The 21714-nt window shown below is 31.8% G+C and overlaps 2 protein-coding genes across 2 annotated transcripts; one reads left to right on the top strand and one right to left on the bottom strand.

Annotated features, from left to right (window-relative positions):
• Positions 1–355: 355 nt before the first annotated feature.
• LOC130623389 (uncharacterized) lies at positions 356–8608 on the bottom strand (the record flags this gene model as incomplete). Its single annotated transcript, XM_057438865.1, has 5 exons — positions 356–783; positions 1911–2051; positions 3577–3608; positions 7609–7702; positions 8023–8608. Coding segments are annotated over 5 exons (1038 nt in total), but the record flags the coding sequence as incomplete, so codon positions are not given.
• Positions 8609–10688: 2080 nt separating this feature from the next.
• Positions 10689–21545, top strand: LOC130624190 (phosphorylase b kinase gamma catalytic chain, skeletal muscle/heart isoform-like). Its single transcript, XM_057439760.1, has 13 exons — positions 10689–11870; positions 13990–14087; positions 14795–14970; positions 15132–15186; positions 15683–15748; positions 16520–16592; positions 17201–17291; positions 17505–17595; positions 18278–18307; positions 19319–19442; positions 19662–19763; positions 20010–20057; positions 20317–21545. Exons 1-13 carry the CDS (start codon positions 11811–11813, stop codon positions 20692–20694), a joined length of 1392 nt encoding a protein of 463 aa, XP_057295743.1. The 5' UTR covers positions 10689–11810; the 3' UTR covers positions 20695–21545.
• The last annotated feature ends 169 nt before the right edge of the window (positions 21546–21714 follow it).

Raw genomic sequence — 21714 nt, 5'->3', positions numbered from 1 at the left:
ACTTGTAAAAATGAAGACTGGCTGGCATCTTAATATTACCTTATAAAAGATAACAAGGAAACTTTGGTGATTCAAATTAAATAATATAAAAACTAACATATTTAAAAAAAACAAATGTTTTGAGAAGAAAACCTAAATTTCAAAATAAATTGAGAATTGAGAAAACCTTTTGAATATGAGGAGTTATGAGGAGGCGTGGGAACCCTGTTTTAGAGACAAATTTTGTGTTGGAATACAGTGGAAAATAAAGATTGACAAAACTTTAGATTATATTGTGCAATCCGGCACTTTTCGCAACTAATAGCGGAACAAACTGCATACCAACGCCCTTAGCAACCATTTTAAACAACTTAAGTAGCTTTGCAATCACGTCATTCAAAATGAATATTTTAAAACTGATACAATATATTTGTAGTACTGGCGACTAGAATAAGACCACCACATATTCTCGTGTAGTTTTGTGTACAATACAGTCAATATGGCGGATGAAGTAATGTTGCGTCTTCTTGGTCTAGGTTAAAGTTGTATCAAACGTTATATCCATTTCGTAGAAAAATATCGCTTCTATATATGCTCAACAGTTTAAGGACGGCTAGCATTACGTGATCAAAACATCTTTTGACGGTTCGACAACATTCAGGCATTCATCCACAAATTCATTGAATATTGGAATCTGCATACACTTTTCTATTAAATTCGACGGTTCATGAGAAGCTACAATGTCTTTTAGCATATCTTTCAGATAATCGTTTGATAATTTTGTTTTTAATTCTTTCGATTCACCTAAATAACAATGAACACCTACCCGCAGAGCCTTTCGAAGGAAAACCCGAGGCAAAAATTAAGTCGAAAGAGCCTTTCTAAAATTGCCAAAAGGAAAACCCGAGGTGACAAATTATGCTGTAAGGCTCAAAGCGCTGCGAGCTTTTCAGTGGTGTAAATTTTTTTCCAAGTCAACAAAATGAAAAGAAACCAGTAACATATATTATATTTTAAGAATTTTTTTTTTACTTCCTTTTGTATGTAAGACAAATCTAATATCAAAATTTCAAAATCTTAAACATGAGAATACATGCTTTTATTTTAAGTGAGAAAACATTTTCTTTGCCGAGGTTAAATTTGATACCTTCTCTGTCGCACGCTCGATAGTTTTTTGTTGTGTTGACTAATTACTGCTGAAGATCGAATTTACTTTTTTGCATGCTCAGTTAAGTTGTTCCATATAACACAGTATATACAATATGACACAGGATGGAACTTCTATAATTTTTAAACTTTTTTACACGAGATATGTATCTGAAATACTTTCAAGGCTAGGCTGTTCCTTTCCATGTCGCTAATAAAACGTGGCTTACAAAAATACGTGTAACTTAACTGGAAAAATCTAAAGAGACTCCTTAACTTTAACATTTGTCACCTCTAGTTAGCGAAACTAAATATATATTTTAATGATTAAAAGTGTGAAAATTAATGTTTGCAATCTATTCTTTAAAAAATTATGCCAAATTTAGACAACTACCTTAAAAACATTTAACAATTTTCGAAGGAAAAAAAAAGAACTATAAAAATAAACTGTCCCATTTGGAGTTACCGAGGTAAAAAATCGATTGTGTGAAAATAAGTGTATGTTGACACACTACACTATGCTAGTAAGCTTAATTTTCGTTTCAACTTATCAAAATCCTTGAAGGATTCCCGGACAAACTTAAAATTTAAAATTCAGGACAAATCAATATATTTTATGGCAATACCAGGATTGATGGCGTTTCAAAAAAATAAAAGTTTTGATGAAAATAGGTTTTAAAGTTAGTTTCCTAAAGTACCAGCTTTTTTAAAAACATTAATTACTTTTTTTTAAAAACAAAAACTGAAACTAATGGATATTAAAGCAAAAGACAAACCCTTCTTACCTAAACGTGCTAATACTTCACTTCTGACTCGATCTGTCCCTTCCTCTTCTTCACTCAACTGCAAGTGAAGCTGTGGCATTGACATATTTGATGTTATTTGTGGTGTCGAAACTTGTGAAGGCTGTTTCGGTGAACATTTCTCTGAAAGTACATATTAAAAATCAATCTAATGAAAGCAATTTATTAATCAAGTGTGAAAATTCAAAGGTAACTTTTGGTGTATGCTTTGTATAAACCCCTCAAAATAAAAAGACTGGGCATGAAACAAAGAACGATAGATATAAGATACTTTAATGGTATTAATTTATACAGGTATCTATTTTTGGCTTTTTAAGGATTTTAGGGCAAATTATCAAAATTATGTACATGCGAAATAATATAATATTCATGATAAAATGTAAATATATATTACAGTAAAGCTGAACCACAAAAGTTTCTTCCGCAGACACTTCCTTCCCTTAAATTACCTTTAAGGTATATACTCCAGACTAAATGGTGCTAAACTTAAGGTTTAATTAGGGTTACAGAACTAAATGTGTGTCTCCACTAAATCCCAGTACAAGGCTAACTTGGTTCACTAGTGTTCTTTGTCATTTTGCATTAAAACTTTACAAATTTGTTGGTGACCTATGACTAATAGTAAAACACTATATTGATTCAACCAAAACAATAGACTACCTGAAGCCTGTTACTTACCACATACCTTATTTATACCCATACCACAAGTTGGAAGGGTATAAATAAGGAGTAAAACTTTGGCTCTTGAACAGTTCAGACATTTGCTCACCCACCCTCTCTAATTACTGTACTGATTAGTTTTCTTTATTCTATATTCAACACGCAAATACGATGTTAGTGATGGCATGAGGACAGTAACAACTTGCTACACTATATATTACGTATTCGTTGGTATCGATGGTGACTGGATGCACGGAGCTGCTTACGCGTCAAGGTTTCCTTGCAGAGTGTGGTTATGTTTCATTTGGCTTGTAGACCCCACAAAGGTTTCAGTCCAAAGGCAGAATTAACCATCTCTGTGCTAACTTCCTTGTTTCAATTAACCTAATTCAGGTAGGAGTGTTGGGCTTTCTTCCTTAGTTGGTTCAAGTGCGGAGGTATATGTTCCTTACAGTCCTAATGAGACTCATCTTCAATTGTCATAGTCCATTGTCAAATTGTCTTAAAAGAGGCAGTGTGCCATATTGTGCAGAAAACAAAAGTCCCAAGGGCCAAGCTTTGATATAAACACTCACCATAATAAGACATGTAGTGTCTTGTCTGTTACAATGTCACGAGTCTGTTATTCAAGTACTGGAGCATAGCCCTACCACCTCAACCCATACTCCAATTTACCTTCAAACTATTTAGGAATACGTTTATGCTCCACTATTTTGTGTCGATTTTACTTCTGAACCATACCAATTAAAAAAAGGGTAACTTTAACAGATATGTACTTCATTTAATCTAAATGTTGTACATGTTCTTTTTTAAGCATCTGATTTGGTGAGAATCTAGGTCTCAAAATGGACCAAAAGTTAAGCATTTTCCCTAGTAGCCTTCAAGCAATTCTTTAACACTTTTTAGCTTCACTAGGCATCCTTGGTATTTAAACTATGATAAGCACAGAAATACATAAAGTAAAAAAGAATTTGAATACAAAAAATACCTTTGTGTGGTTTATAACATCCCAATGAGCAACTAAAAAACAAAAGAGAATCTATATGTCAATTGAAACTATATTATAACTGTATTGCTATAACTGTATTGAACCACCAGAGAACCACCTGTATTTTGAAGTAACCAATGGAGAACCAGCAGTTTTTCTAAGTTACCACAAGAGAACAACCAGTTAAATAGGTAAAACGAAATAAACGCAACTACTGCTTTGAATGTGAAACATTTTATAATGTACACAACAGTTCACGACCCATTATTCTGAAATGTTAATGTCTGGTGTAACTCGGGCTTTATGCAATAGTTGAGACAAAAGGCTTTTAAAACCACACACAAGAATTAACAAAAACAAAATTAATATTTTAAATAACGAACTAATAAGTGAATTGTAAAACAAATATAATGAAAAACACTATACGGAGGAGAGTCCAAAACGAGACATTTTTTTCTTGTGGTAGACGTTAAAGGTCGAATGAATTGAATGAATTAATAAACTGCACAGTTTGAAGTCATTGAGCATGAGAAACCTCTACTGCCATGGTATCCACCGTTGAGGAATCCAGATCAAATTTTAGTTTATTTTTCGCAGCAATTACACACTTCTTTCAACGCCTCCTAAAAAATTATTCCGCCTAATCAGATTATGTATTTGACCGAAGGATTTTCATTTTGTAATTCGCGTATTGTGAACCAAATATAGTGCTGTACGGAGGGTACAAAAAGAGACATTTTTTTTCTTTTGGTAGACAAAGTAAAGTTCGAATGAATTAATAAATGTTGTGGAGAACATCGTCACATCCGGCAGAAAATATATGTTTGTTTTTCTCACATGGTTTCTGTGTTCAAGTAAAAAAATTATGCTTTCAATATGAACGTTTTTTCCTTGAAACGTGTTACATTTTATTTCAAAGAATGAACTTGAAAACACTATTTTTGTTATGTTCTTTTCGTTTCCATTATTGCCTTTAGGCAAAATAAATAAATAACTTAAGTTGGTTAATTATTGCGAATTCCTCAAATTTTATTCATATTTTCGAAAACTAATCTTTGCGGAATCCACTTATTGGACCTTGTGAAAACAACTTAAAAGTAGCTAGTTAGCAAGAGCATAAGTACGTTAAGCCGAGAATGATGATGAATGATAATAAGTATCAGAAAAAAGCCTTGGGAACTAGGTGGCCTTTTATTTATCATATTTGGTAGTTTTAAGGTCATGAAGTGTTGTGCATAAAAATCACAAGATCTTTGCGCCGCTGTTGCTGCCTTATCTGGAGTTAATTAATAATAACTGCGGGTTTTCTTGTGGTTACTTAAAAAACAGCTGGTTCTCTGGTGGTTACTTCATAATACTAATGGTTCTCTTGTGGTTACTTCAAAATACTGCTGGTTACTGTTGGTTACTGCTGGTCCTACTTTTAGTATTTACGAAAATAAATCCTGCAAATAAAAATATTTGAATTCAATTCGCAAAAATAAATTCTGCAATAAAATATTGAATAGTTTCCAATTTTTAATAAAAATGGTTTTAAAAATAGCTACATATTTTTTAAACATCTGCAGACACGAGTTTGCATATGTTTAAAACAGTTCACATAAATTCCTAGCACAACAGCAGCCCTATTGATTATTTGTAGGGGAAATGGCTATGACAGATTTCTCAACAAGCAAATCAACATGTGTGAGCTTTGATAATTTTAGACGTGCAATTTTTTATCCATCTTAGCCACAGAAGACTGGTTTTCTAGTATACAAAAATTCAGACTTCACCATTAAATTATAAATCAGTATTTTGCTAAGCTAAAAATTTGAATTTATATTTTTTGGATTCACAAAAGGTTTCTGAACCAGGTCTCTTTTACTAATACTGTGGAAATTATAATCATTTTCTGTATAAGTGAAATTAAACAAAAAGAACTTTGTTGACATGAACATTTAGAGAAGAGCTGTACAGAAAATAGAACATTATTTTTAAAAAATGAAGGTAAGGTCCAATAATCTAATATTTTTAGTTTGTTGATGCAGATTTGATTGCAAAAATGTTATATAACTATTTTCTAAATCCGCAGCAGAACTGGCTGGTAAATTTGACTTTATTAATTTTAATAATACATTATAAATAAAGTTGTAATGACCTTTACACCTGACAAGAAAGGTTTGTCAGAAGGAAACAATGCTACACAAATGACTTTAAATTTCTCTAAGATACCAAAAAGCATGTTTCAAAAGGATTTCAGGTGTGTGTAAAGCCGTGTCCACAAGTGCACACTGTATGAGAAGAAGTGTAAATATGGTTTTTAGGACACTTCTTAGAGAAAAATTGACCCACAAATATATAGAAGTCAGTTTTTTAACGACTTTTTTAAAGATTGGATTATTAGTTTTTTCTGTATTTTGCGCAAAGAAAGCGAACAATAGACCTTTAAATGTGACAAAGTTAGTATTTATAGGCCTATAATTTTTTTTATAAACACAGGTTAATTTATAGGATTACACCTGAACCATTGGTATATTCCCCAGGACTTTTGAGGATAATTTTCTTAGTTTTGTAGGACAAAGAATTGTCTAACCATGCATGAACATTATGTTTTCTGAGAAGGGCTAGGATAAAATTATCCTGTAGCTAGCTAGCTACCTACAAATATGCTTAAAATAAATATTCTTTTTTTCAGTTCTATTATTACTTTTTGTTCTATATACAGTAATATCAAAGCAGCAGATGGAAAGGCTGGAAAGGGTACAAGGTGAAATAGTAAAGAGATTATTGAATGTGCTTGAAACTATACCTTACTTGGGATTGATGAAAGAATTTGGAATATGACTGGTTGAAAAAAAGGATTTGCTACCAGAGACTGATGATGTAGCAAAACACGATGTCATCAGATGAGGTTAGACTTGGCAAACAGGTGATATTAGATCAGATAAGAAATGGACAAAATGGTTGGAACAATGAAACAGAAAAGATTGCAAGTAAGATAGAAATGGAGTTGAACATGTAGAAAAGACGACAAAAGCAGAGCGGAAAAAGAAAGTAAAGGGAGGAATTAAAAAGAAACTAAAAGAGGAAATAGAGCAGAAGGAAAAGAAAACGAGGAAAATGAGACACCAAAGTAGACAAAAATTCAAAAGAAAAAAGTACATAAGTGGAATGGGGATAAAAGAAACTAGTTACTACACGACGGTGTGGCGCCGTAGATTAGTGGTTATAGCTCTCGTACTCTGTGCGGGAGACCGGGGTTCGATTCCTCTTGACGGCGATTCAACATGGGCGAGTGAATGTTGCCATAGCCCTGGGTTAACCCAAGCCATGTGAGGGAAATTGGGAAGATGGCACACTGTGTGGGCCGTTGGATGTTGCCGGGAGTTGTCTAGTAGAGCGCGGGCTCTAATTGGGTCTGCGTAGCTCAAAATGAGCATTAAATACTCTAGGACTCTCCATCTACGCCATGGCCCCTCCTGGAAATAATAGACAGGGTATATCCCTCAATATTTGTGAGGCTAGTTATGTAAAATATGCACATCTATCTATCTATCTATAACGATAAGAATGGAAATGTTAGGACGTCTGTATGTGGAGAAAAAGAAACTACGGAACATATAATAGATTGTAAAAGAGTAAACTTGTGTGGGAAAAGAGATAGAGCAAAGGAATGGATAAAGAAGACAAACAACATTGGCAGAATGTGAGAAACAAATGAATGGACTCAAAATGGATGGAAAGAAAAGAAATAGAGCAAAAAGAGTAGAAAAAAGAAAGAAGAGAGAAATAAGAGGAAAAAACAACAAAAAAGGAAAAAAAGAAGAAAGAAAAAGAGGAAAAACAAAACAAAAAACAAACAGTTATTAAAAGAAAGGGAAAGAGAAAGAGGAAGAAGTTAGCCCTGGACCTAGTCGACAATAAAAATAGCAATATATTGTATCAATGTATAGCTATAGTTTTATCTTTTTGACTAGGAGCTTGTTGGCAACAACAGAGTAGGCACTTGAAAAATTCAAAGAGTTTGTTAAGAATTATAATTACACTTACTATTTGACATAACACTGTGGACATCTATACAAAGCATCTTTGGTGATACAGAGTTCACACTTTCCTGAAATTTTACTCGGCATCTTTTTTTGCTCTAAAGAAAAAAGGATTATCTTCTTCTAAGAAGGAAGATTATAAATTAAGAGACAAATCGCTGAACAGGAAGAGAGCTTTCCAAAAAATACCAAGTCACAGGGTGTGCTCTATACCTCTATTTAAATGACAAAAAAATCAAAAAAAAATCAAAAAACAAACAGAGCAGGTAGAGTTTGGTTTCATGCATGGCGTGTGCATGGTAAAGAATCGTGTTGCCGCAACACGAATTTTTTTTCTTTGGCTATATAATTTTTGGTAAGTCGTCCACGTATTACTTCCTGAATATAAAGGAGATATAGTATTCAACATGTGTTAGACCTATGTACGTTCCCAAGCCTTGTGGAGATAATGATGTGCTATTCTCCATAAAGCACAAGTGTAGTAGCGTGTAGTAGAGCGTAGTAGAATGTATTTCTCTGTAGTGAAGCGTATTTCTCTGTAGTAGAGTGTAGTAGCGTGTAGTAGAGCATAGTAGCGTGTAGTAGAGCGTAGTAGAATGTATTTCTCTGTAGTAAAGCGTATTTCTCTGTAGTAGAGTGTAGTAGCCTGTAGTAGCTTGTAGTAGAGTGTAGTAGCGTGTAGTAGAGCGTAGTAGAATGTATTTCTCTGTAGTAAAGCGTATTTCTCTGTAGTAGAGTGTAGTAGCGTGTAGTAGAGCGTAGTAGCGTGTAGTAGAGCGTAGTAGAATGTATTTCTCTGTAGTAAAGCGTATTTCTCTGTAGTAGAGTGTAGTAGCCTGTAGTAGCTTGTAGTAGAGTGTAGTAGCGTGTAGTAGAGCGTAGTAGAATGTATTTCTCTGTAGTAGAGTGTAGTAGCCTGTAGTAGCCTGTAGTAGCCTGTAGTAGAGTGTAGTAGCGCGTAGTAGAGCGTAGTAGAATGTATTTCTCTGTAGTAAAGCTACTACAGGCTACTACACTCTACTACAGAGAAATACGCTTTACTACAGAGAAATACATTCTACTACGCTCTACTACACGCTACTACGCTCTACTACACGCTACTACACTCTACTACAGAGAAATACTCTCTACTACAGAGAAATACGCTCTACTACACTCTACTACAAGCTACTACACTCTACTACAAGCTACTACAGGCTACTACACTCTACTACAGAGAAATACGCTTTACTACAGAGAAATACATTCTACTACGCTCTACTACACGCTACTACGCTCTACTACACGCTACTACACTCTACTACAGAGAAATACGCTTTACTACAGAGAAATACATTCTACTACGCTCTACTACACGCTACTACACTCTACTACAGGCTACTACAGGCTACTACACTCTACTACAGAGAAATACGCTTTACTACAGAGAAATACATTCTACTACGCTCTACTACACGCTACTACGCTCTACTACACGCTACTACACTCTACTACAGAGAAATGCGCTTTACTACAGAGAAATACATTCTACTACGCTCTACTACGCGCTACTACACTCTACTACAGGCTACTACAGGCTACTACACTCTACTACAGAGAAATACGCTTTACTACAGAGAAATACATTCTACTACGCTCTACTACAGGCTACTACACTTGTGCTTTATGGAGAATAGCACATCATTATCTCCACAAGGCTTGGGAACGTACATAGGTCTAACACATGTTGAATACTAAATCTCCTTTATATTCAGGAAGTAATACGTGGACGACTTACCATAATTTTTTTCAAAAATGGTGGCTGTTGTACCGTCTCAAGCATGTTTTCTACTTTACGTTGTTTTGTGTTTCGTTTACTTATGCAAAAGTTTAGTGGTGGTTGGTTAGCTAACTAAAGCTAGTTGACTTAACAGAGATGTACAGGTTCATTGCCATGTTTTACAACAATATTGAAATCAATAATATATGAAAGAAATGATTGGAATGTTGTTTTTTAAGCTAGCTAAGCTAAAAGTATGTGTACGGTAGCTAGCATAAACCAATCTTGGTTCATCACAGAACTCACACACAAGAAACTTTGATTAAACAAGAACTACTAAGTATGTTTGGTAGTTCTTGTTTAATCAAAGATACATAACTATTTCTAGCAAGCTATGTGTAGCTAGCTAGCTAAATTCAGCGATTTGGTTTGACGTCATAACAATTTTTTTGGAGGTGAAAAGTTTCCGTATTTTAGGTGAAGAGAGTGGAGAGCTAGACACATTTTGGAGTTTTAAGAACAATGTTAGGAAGTTTGACCACAGATAATTTTTGGAGCAAAATCTAGCTAGCTAGATAAAGCATCATTTTCAGACAGATTTTTATTGTGGGGACCTTTCGTTAGCTAATTATTCTTCCACTAGTCGATAAGGCCCGTGGAAAAATCCACTTAGGCAGAAATGGAACAATGGAAAAGTAGGTTGTTTTAGATTTTTTGCTGACGTCAGCAGTGCAATTACAAAAATATTTGGTGAAATTTAGTTTATTCGTTGCCTGTACTATGCAGATGTTAAAACGCTGACCAAGAAAATGTATACGATCATATCTTTTTTATAAGCAGTTAATGAGACATAAGGGTTTTAACATTTTGCTGATGTCAGCAATGGCCAGTCAAACCCCCCAAATTTTTTTTTTAGAAATTTGTATACCTGCTGTATAGTTTCATTGTATAGGTCTTGAAACGCTTATCAAGAAAATGTATAGGATCGCGTATTTTTGACAAACGGTTGCAGAGATATTAGGATTTGAAGGTTTTTCGATGACGTCATCAACCCGTCCATTCCGAAACGGATTCGGGGACCCAGGTTTGGGAAAATTACCCAAATTGGTCCTAGTTGGTCCCTAGTTACCCACGTGATGAAAAATCATTGACGTCACCACCTCGTTTCCAAGTTATTTGGCCTCAAAGTTTTAGGTGCACTGTAATGGCTTCATTAATTTAATATAGGATATTGACGTTAAATTATTGTTATTGACGTCGCGCCTTAATGTAATAAAATTTAACATTTGAGACTTCAAAGGAAAATGAACACATCCACTTTGCCTGTCACAGACACACAGACAGAACTGGCGTATTATTATATAGATTTCCACATTTTTTAGCATTCTGCCCCCTACGAACTAGGTTTGTTTTCACTCTGCGAAATTTTAAAAATGGTGGATGTAGCATGTGATTCGCCAATTAAGCAAAATGTCAATCATCACTACGGCAACAAAGCTGAACCGAATCGCCGAATATATGAATCAAGTAAAAAAGCTATATTAGCAAAAATCCTCTCTTAAAACTAGCTACACAATGTCAGGCTTGAAGTTAGAAAACAAGGATTTTATGAAAAACTCAGCCCCTATTTATGAAGAGCTGACCATGTGAATGGCATGTTTGCTAACTGCCGGGAGAATGGCTTGAAAAGCAATTCTTGCGAGCATAGTTTAGGCTTATTATTTTTCCGAAGTTCACATGGTTAGGCACAAGATTTGTTGGTAACTTGACCCAGGCTAAGTTTAATAACATAAATAACATTATTACGTTGTAAAGACAAGTTTGTCATATCTTAAATTTTTTCCGTAAAGACATTTTTGCAGTGAGTAGTTTGTAAACCATCAATAATGTTACTTTCCAAATTTCTAAAAAACATAATGATCAAAACCAATCTTTATTTAAGACATTAGCTACATCAATGCTACATCAATTTTAGCACATTATATAGTAGAGTTTCAATAAGGGTTAAAATAGATGCTTCAAATATAATTTAATTTCAACAAGATAATCTTGATGTAATAAATTCAATATTTTGGTACAGTTTAAAGCTTTGCTATTTAACTATAGCAAAGTAATGGTGGTGACTTAAAGACAATTGATGAACCTATGTTGATAACGACTCTCTCTTTAAATCAAAGCTCTTTATACAAAGTAGAAAAGCTAAATAACTAAAGGTAATCTTGTTGTCTCCTCAGGGTATTGATTACTATTGTTTTTCACTTTAAAATGCCAACCATATAAGTGCAAGGGATCCTAAGAACTAATTTAAAATGATGTGCGAAAACTCTATTAACATGATACTATATATATACATAAGTTTTATTAACTACTGATGTTTAATAATGACATGTGATAAAGGAGAACTAAACAAGTTCAGCTTAATTTTTTTATTATAGTGTGAATACAGAATGAAATCCAGCTCAGTAGCCTTTGAAAGCAAGTTTTTAGTATTTATGCAAGTAGCGAAGGTAATAGACCACCTTGACGAAATTTCTATTTTAGACTTAGTGACCCTTATTTTACATTTCTGGATTATACCCTGGAATAAGAAATGTATAATTTTTTTATATTTGCGAGGCTTGGTTCTCGGATTATTTTACGTCAAAGTGGTACCACGGTTGCCGCCTTGACTGTTATGATGAGCACTCTGCTCTGTTAATTACTAACCAGTGTGACAAGTCCTCAAATTGTTAGACACTATTTCTTTTTCACATTCGATATGGTTGTAGTAATACCTGGCTAAGCTAAGCAAGAAAAATTATTTGTAAGGATAAGATGCCTATATATTTAAAAAATATAAATTCCAAATTTTAATAAATATCAAGCTTGTTATTATTTATCCCTTGTCTATCCAAGAATGGCCATGCCCTTTTTTTTCATTGCATTTTTAGCTTCTCATAAAAATTACGACACGTTTTACTTTTAACATGTTTCAACTTTACCAAAGTCATCTTAAGAATATTATGCAAAAGTTGATACATACACTCTTTATACAAAAATTTTTTTGAAATTTATTTAAATATTTCCTAAAAGTACAATTTTATATGAATTATACACAAGCTAATCCATATTGACAAGATAATATTAGATAAACTAACAAAAGTTAGTTAAATAAAATTTATATACACAATTTGTTTAAGACAATTAAATATTTCCCAAAAGTACAATTTTTTAATTTTATTAAATGAATTTACACATGCTAAATCAATATCCAAGTAACAAAAACGATATTGAACAAGCGGCTAATACAAAACATAAAATTAAACGGATAAATTGATGATGCAATGCTTAACTTGTTTATTGAGGTCTGGTTTCAACCAAGAAATATGCATACCCTCTTTGAGTTTCCTCTGCCAATCAGTGTTTGCATAATCCAAAATAGAAAAACAATTTTCGTTACATAGTAATTTACAGTTAAGATTTGACTGCATATGCTTAAATATTTGTGAGTTTTTATCAGTTTTCAAATGTTCTTTAACTCTACTAGAAATGTGCCTGGTGGTTTTACCCACATAGCTAGCATTACAACTAGCACAAACAAATTTATACACAAGTCCAGATTTAAAAGATTCAGGAACTCTGTCCTTGCAAGAAAAATAATCTTTAATTTTACACGACTTAAAAACGAGGCACACATTGATTTCTTTACACATCTTATTGACCTTCATCGTATAGATCTTGAAACACTGATCAATGTATAGGATCGTGTATTTTTGACAAACGGTTGCAGAGATATTAGGGTTTGTAGGTTTTTTGATGACGTCATCAACCCGTCCATTCCCGAAATGGATTCAGGGACCCAGGTTTGGGAAACTTACCCAAATTGGTCAAAGGTGGTCCCTAGTTACCTACGCAGGAGATGACGTCAGTTATTTCCACCCGTTTCAAGTTATTTAGCCTTAAATTTAAAAGTGCAATGCAATGGCTTCACTAATCTTAATATACTTTCCTTTGACGTCAATATTGCTTTAACGTCAAAGTTTGGTAATTTACAGAACAAATTTATAGACGATGTTTTATAGAATTTATCAAAGAAATTTTATCCACTTTGCAAAAGTCACAGACAGACAGAACTGGCGTATTATTATATAGATAAAATTAAAAAATTGTACTTTTGGGAAATATTTAATTGTCTTAAACAAATTGTGTATATAAATTTTATTTAACTAACTTTTGTTAGTTTATTTAATATTATCTTGTCAATATGGATTAGCTTGTGTATAATTCATATAAAATTGTACTTTTGGGAAATATTTAAATAACTTTCATAAAAATTTTTGTATAAAGAATGTATGTATCAACTTTTGTATAATATTCTGAAGATGACTTTCGTAAAGTCGAAACATGTTAAAAATAAAACGTGTCGTAATTTTTATGAAAATACTTTGCAATCTTGTGTTGCTACGAAGTTTTGCAAATTTTTAACTTCATGAAGAAAGCAAGCAGTTTTTTCATGTATATACCAAGCATCTCAAAACTTGCATGATTTTTTTTAAAAAAAACATATATAAATATATTAAGTTGTTGCTAACAAATTTGACAAACAGACTTTTGGACACATGTAAGCTAGTCCTTGTTAATTTTTAGAAAATAAATTTAGTTATGACTCCATCAGTCCAAGAAGGGGAAAACGAGGAAGATAATGAATTTTATTCAAAATATCAGGTTGGAGAAATTCTTGGAGAGTAAGTGTTTATATTTTTATATCTGATATCATTTTAGAAATGTTAAACACATTAAAAAGGTAGCCAAAAAGTAATGTTCATGTTTTGAGACTAATGAGAATAATTCTTAAAATGTTTTGGAAAATGTTTTAGAACATTTCTATTTTGTTTTTTTTATACAGTCTCCTGCCAAATTTTGTCTTTCCATCTGTTTTAGTGGTTTTTCAATTTTCTACAGCCTGTCATTCAGAAAAAAATATTTAGAAAAGAGTTGTATAATGATAAAATCGAATTATCAACAAAATAGCAGTCTTAATGAATAATTAAAGTCTTTTTAGATATACAAACCTCTTGGTTAGAATTTTCTAAGGCTTGCCACCATTTTGTAAACAGGGTGTGGTCAAAGGGAGATGGGTTTAAATTTTTCTTGTTTTATGAAACCCCCCAGTAAAATAATTTATGTGGGGAAAACTTAAACATACTGATAGGAAATGTTGTAATGTCTTTGCAAAATAAGGTGTTTAAAGGATATTTTGTTTACCAAAACCATGTGCACTTTCTCCATACTTGTCAACACATAAAAACGGAACTTAAGTTTCACATTCTTATTTTAGCAATAAAATTGCTAACATAATATTTTTTTTCAACGTTTTTGCATTTTTCAAGGTACCATAAGCATTGGAATTACTGATTAGCTAATTCTATTTATAAATTAAAATTTCTTTCAGTGGCATTTCAAGTGTTGTACGAAGGTGCTTAAACAAAGAAACTGGAGAAGAATTTGCAGTAAAAATCATTGATAAGCTTAGCGATCGAGGGCAAAATGTAAAAGGAATTGACATTATTACTCAAGTCCGTACAGAAGTTGGTGCTTTGTCTATATTGCGAGACCATCCTAATATTAGTAAGTTAGCTATGCTAAAATCATTTTGCTACTACAACCCTGGGCATAATATTTACAGAAATGTAACTGTTTGGTGTATTTCTTAGAATGGCCTAAAGCTGCCATTTTCCAAAAAAATACGAACAGGATTGCAGTAATGATAAATTTGTTTTAAATTTTAGTCACACTTAAAGATTACCATGAAAGCTCAGCTTTTATGTTCCTGGTATTCGAGTTGTGAGTTTATATTTCTATTCATACACACATTTTTTTTATGAAAATTTTTGTAAGAAAATGAGCTTCAAAAACCTCAAAATTTAAGAAAATTTAAAAAAATCCCCAGCCTCAGCATGTTAAGATCCTCCAAATTTTGGATACCTGGATATTTACATTTACCTGAATAACAATAATATCAAAACACAACACAATTATTATTTTTTTTCAGTCAAATAAACATCCTGACAGAATTTTATCCTAAAAATATATTTTCTTTAATAAAAATGAAAGATGTTTCAAATAAATCGTAGTTATTTAAAAGAAAACAGAGAAAACAAGAAAAATTAGGAAAAAAATTCAGCTTATTCAGGCATTTTGCTTCAGGCATTTTGCTAAGAAAAGTGAAGTTTTGTTATAAAAAAACATTGTGTATGTAAAGTTTGTTTGGCTGGCTGACTTATTCATCCAATGCGTAGTATCAGTTTTCACAATAATGGTAATTTTTTTTTCTCTTTAGAGCTAAAGGTGGTGAACTTTTTGATTATCTCACACAAGAAGTTACCATTCCAGAGAGAGTTGTCCGGTACATTATACATCTGCATTTCTATTTTATCAGAACCTCTAATAAGTCATGTATATATATATTTCTAAAATAAAACAGAGAGTGAAGGCTGTAAACCGTAAAATTGTGATGGAGATATTTTCGTATTTGCTTTTTAAAGAGGTTGTTGTGGGTATTTGTGTACACTTGCTGGAAGGCTCATATGAAGTATATCTATTATCTAAAAAAAATAAATGCTTTAATTTTTTATATACTTCTAAAGTCTAAAAAGTGCAATTTACACAATGCCGCCTGAAAAAATATACTAATTAATATTTGGAGTAGGTTATCTGAAATGCAGTTTTAAACATTGCTTTTGGGAAAAACTCAGCAAATAAAATGGTAGTTTATATTAAAAATATTCTCAGGATAAATAAACTAGGTTTTCTCGTTATTCTTAAAACCTGCTTGTTTTATTAATTCACAATTTCTTAAATTTGTTTTGGTGTTTAGTAAATAAATTGTCCGGCTGGCAATTAGACAGTATAAATGCATCAAACTTTGACATAAACAAAGTTACTATTAAATATAATTCTTAAAAGTTTGTAACAACACTGGACTTGTTTGTTTATGGACTTCTTTATAACTTTGTTACATACTTTGGTTCATCTAGTAATTGTATACAAATGTGTATACAATGGAGTCTTGTGTTTATGACGATCAGAGCAGGATGTTGTCTGTAATCTACTTCAAATCAAATGCTTTCATTGCTAGTAATTAATTAGCAGACTTGTCGTTGTTGTTTTTTCTTAGTAAAATAATGTGGCAGTTGTTAAAAGCAGTTAGCTACATTCATCAAAATGGAATTGTACACAGAGACCTCAAGGTATCGTGTTGCTAGTGATGTTTCTATCTCAGAAATATTGTAGAAATTTTTTTTGTAGTGTGGAAAACTTTATCAGACTGAAAATTTTGGACAAAATTTTCTTGGATAAAACATTAGTCACCTAGTGAAAATTTTTGAATTTTTGTCTAAAATTGAAAATTTGTGTTTACATTTTTTCCATTCTTTATCTAATGTAGGCAATAAGAACATGTAAAGCAAATCTAAACTGTAGTTTCTCAATATATATTCTTATACGTTATTCCTCAAGCAAAATTACCTGTCAGACAAGTTTGCGTCACCCTTAAAAATCCTGCTGCTTTTGTCAAATTATTGTTGGTGCTGTAATAAGGTAGACACAACATGTCTCATGTCTTTTTCTAAGGGGATAGTTTTCAATGGAAAAAAGTGCTGTTTGGAAGCTTAACATAATCGAACAAATTTGAAAAGTAGCATTATTAGGAAAAATATTAAAATTTAAAATTGTGAAATTATACTACAAGGGAAAATCAATGTTATTATTTTTTATGTTTGCATAGATTACCATAAATTGTCTGGAGTACATAGTAGGTGTGCATTACATTTTTACTATTTTAATTTTTTAATTTAAGCCTGAAAATATTTTGTTGGATGAAGATAATAATATCCTGTTGTCAGATTTTGGTTTTGCAGTCCATCTTGAGGAAAATAGACTACTGCATGGTATGATAATTTAAACTTAAAATTAAGAATTTCTACAATCTTCTAAAATTTGCTCACAGCTGGGACAAATAAACGGTTAATCTGATCTGGTAGAAGTTTCAATTTTGAGTGTCTTCTAAAGTCGTATGTTTCTTTAACTGAAACAACTTTTCAGATATATTCTATCTGTATTGGTCCCCTTGCAAAAGGTACAAAAAGTCATTTTTTTTGTAGATGTACTTGGAACTCCTGCATATTTTGCACCAGAAACATTAAGATGTGTTGTATACGAATCACAAACAGGTTATGGACAACCAGTGGACTTGTAAGATATTGTTTTTATATCACATTTTGTTTAGTTCTTGCTCAAAACATAAAAAAGATAATGGTAATGCATTCGAACCTTTCTAAGATTGTCTCTCTGGGAAAAGAGAAAAGTCTTGTAGGTGGCTGCCCGATAAAGAACCTTTAACAGCATCCACAATCCCAATGAAATTATGGTCATCCTAGATGACAGTACGGGTTAAAAAATTGAGTAAAGCTTTATTAATATTAATCAAAACCAAATTTCCTTTTTGTGATCTGTTGTGTGTTGATTTTGATAGCTGTCTTATAGGGTAATGTTTCTACTAAACCGACAGGCTTAAAAATATTTCTACAAATTTGATTAGTTATTGTGTCATTAATAAGAGAGTATAATCTTGGCTACATTTTTGTAGCTACAGCTGTAACTGTTGAAAGAACAAACTCGCTTGTTATCACATGATTATAATTTTATTGAAGAATTTGACTGTTATTGCCATCTAGTTTTTAAAGATTTTCTTGATTGTACTAAGTATAACACATGACATTAGTTATGTAGCTGGGAGATCCAGCAATAATAAAACAAAGAAATTAATTTAAAGAAGACAAAGAAAACAAGTAGCAAAAAATTGGTGTTTCCAAAACAATTATAGGTGCATGCTTACACAAGACATTTTTACTTAATTGTTATTTTTGTCTTCTAGATGGGCATGTGGTGTGATTTTGTATACACTGTAAGTGCATCTCTTAGTATGGAAAGTATATCTATAATATGGAAAGTATATCTGTCTGTAACAGATAAAATGGATGTGTTCATTTTCCTTTAAAGTTATATCTTACTTAAAAACTTTCCAATGTACTTAAATTGATGTCAAGAGAATATGTAAAATTAGCGAAGCCAATGCATAGCACTTTTAAGTTTGAGCTGAAATAACTTGGAAACGGGGTGGTGACATCAGTTAAGTTAGAAAAAATTTTAAGCCTGAATATCTTTTTAACCTTTTTTTTAAATCACATGAGAAAAAGGCAGTTTTTTTTTCATTTTACATACACAATAAAAGCATTAATTAGTCAATATTATGCACCCAGAAGGCTACAAAAATCAGGTGGCAGCATCTAAAATTTAGTGTCTCAACCACACATACACAACAAAATAATCCATGTTGGAAAAATGGTTGTGCATATCAGTAACAGTTAGCCTTTCAAGAGGATTGATTTAATTAAATACCTTGAGATCTTCAGTCCTTTTTTTCCTTCTGAACATTGAAAAGTGAACTTTTAAAAGTTAACAATGCAGGACTCTAAAATAAAAGTAGACTATGATATCACTTGTGAAGGCAATTTTCTTGTGGTGTGTAATAGGGCTGTGGTTTGACATCCTACAAAAATTTAAAACATAGAAGCAGACAAAAATTATCCAGAAAACTCTAGAAAGACCTAGATTTTAATATTATTTTTAACAAGCAAAGTTCACTCTTAATTTTCTTTAGACATTTTTCAAAAAAATGATTTTAATACAGTGCTTTAACAAAAGGGAAAGTTTAGAAAACTGATTTTTCCTGTTTTTTGTAGCAGTACCAGTTTAAATATACTCAGATTTAGATCTCTGACATAGCATAGTGACACCCAGTATGAACGTTTTGAGGCAAGTTACTTTACATTGAAATCCAAGTATATTTTTTGAGTATATATTTTCATCTTGTTTGATGTCTCTGTTTAATCCTCCTGGTACGTAATTTCACTAGATTGGTTGGCCAAGGACCATTTTGGCACAGAAAAGACACAATAATGTATCGTAAAATAATGGAAGGTAGTTTCGAATTTTCCAGTTGTGAATGGGATGACATTAGTGAAGGTCCAAAACAACTGGTAAGAATTCAAATAATTTTTGTACAGTATTACTGTAGTGTCTAATACAACCACCAATCAACTGACTTGTTTAAGTAAGAAATATAACGCCAATCCCCCTCCTTTGTTTGCTCCATTAATTTTCCAAGTAATTATTAGTAATTCTTTTTTGATTGTCTTGTTCATTTTGAAATGACAGAATTTGAAATCCAAACCAGTTTTTTAGCTTTGCTTTTTTAGATTCAAAATCTACTTGTTGTTGATGTGAAAAAAAGATATACTGCTAAAGAAGCGCTTGCCTCTCCATGGTTTGAGGGAATGGTCAGCTGTAGAAAATGTTCAGTAGGTGTCATTATTTTGGTACTTCAATGTTATGGTTAGCGAGACAAGTTGTAAAATATTTTTATGTTAAATGGTTAATAGGTTTAAATTAAATAAGTAAATAACCTAAATTTTTGGGAAAATATTGTTTTTGAAAGCCTAAAAAAGTAAATAAAAAGTAATAACGTTTTGACAAACTATGGACAATGAAGGATATCTTTTTTAAGTCAGTACTATTCTGTATGTATTTATTTTTGTCGTTTTTAGATAATGCAAAATGTAAATGTAAGGACGAAAACGAAGATCAGTTTTAAGGTTTGTTTTTATTGTTCTTATTTATGTTGGGTTGTTTTTTTTTGTTTTTTTAAAATGGGAATTTATACAAATGTGTTTTTACAAAAAAATTAAATCTCAGAACGAAAAAGCATTTAAAACAAATTGAAATAGAGCTATTTTGTGCATCACTAACATACTGGCTGGCAGTGAGAGGGTTTGATCCACGGTCGTCAGTACTGGTAGCAGTGTTGTTTTTTATTCTAGATTTTGTCTTTAAAGTTTTTTCGTTTGTTTTTAGACTCTTGTTTATACTGTGCTGTCCATGAAAAAACTTTATTACACATTCCATGAGAGATATGTTCCAATGACTTATAAAGCTGTTCTGTCTGAACCTTATGCTTTTAAAGAAATTAGGAAGTTAATAGATGGTTGTGCTTTTAACATGTATGGACACTGGGTAAAAAGAACACCTGACCAGGTTCAAAACCGAAATGCATTATTCGCAAATGATCTTAAACGTGACTTGGTTGGTTATGATGACATTGATGACTTTAAATCACAGTCCACATATTCGTATAATTTGATACATTCGTTTTTGCCAAGAAGACCATCTTTTTCAAAAAAGCATCCACTGAACACAAATAACATTCTTAGTAAATCACCCTTGTCAAAATGACTTTTTTCAGTTAAATTATATATCTTTATTAAATATTTCCTTTATTGTATTATAATTAGCCATGAAAACCGAATTTTAGTTATTTTTTCAATTGTAAATTATTGTCAGTGGAAATGTTTTCCACGAAACTAGCATTACACATTTTTCAATAACGTACAACAATTTTGCAACATTTTTCTACTAAAATTTGTTAGATTTGTGATATTCTTTTAGGGCAAGATAGAAAGTGATGAATTTAAAAAAAACCTTTTTTTAAATCCACAAAGGTTACTAGTTTCTGATGAAATTACTTTAAATGCCATTCTCACAGTACAAGTATATGTAACATTACATTTGAGTTATAGTTATTTTCTGTTAAAACGTTTTGTTTGGAGTAGCCTTGATTGTGGTTATTTGTTTAATTGAAAATCCGTGAGAATTAGTCAGTTTCACAATTTTTATTTTAAATTTTTCATGCTTTGTGTTATACTTTTATTAATAAAGTTTTTGTTTTTCCAATCTGCATTTTGATATTTTTTTTATGTTTATATTTTCTATTTCTATGAAAGGTAAAAAACTTTTCGATGCACAAAAAATACCATATACATAGAATTACTTTGAAGTCAGTGTTATTAGCGGGAGGATTCAGCAGAGATTAGTACTATCTCACTTATTGATGATAAGGCATATATATATATATATATGCTAGGTGACGTTTTTGTGTATAATATAGAAGTTTTAACATTTTAACACCATAAGTATATTATAAAATTCTAATATTTAATAGAACTAGTTAATAAGTATTATGAGTACAATATTGGGAATGTTCAATTTCTGTAACTAGCAGTTTAAAGAATGTAAAGGTTTATGGAGCTGTTTTGCTCTTGATTGTTTAATATGTCTGCCTACTGTCTTAAATAACGTGAAAAACTCACATTTTTGTAATATATGCGATGCAGGAGGAGTTAAAATTTTTATGCATTAGATACAATCTGCATACATAATAGATCATCATAATCTGTTAAATTTCCAAAACAATAA

This window comes from Hydractinia symbiolongicarpus, chromosome 13, assembly GCF_029227915.1.
Source record: "Hydractinia symbiolongicarpus strain clone_291-10 chromosome 13, HSymV2.1, whole genome shotgun sequence".
Classification (NCBI taxonomy): Eukaryota; Metazoa; Cnidaria; class Hydrozoa; order Anthoathecata; family Hydractiniidae; genus Hydractinia; species Hydractinia symbiolongicarpus.
This window is presented reverse-complemented; position numbering and strand designations above follow the sequence as displayed.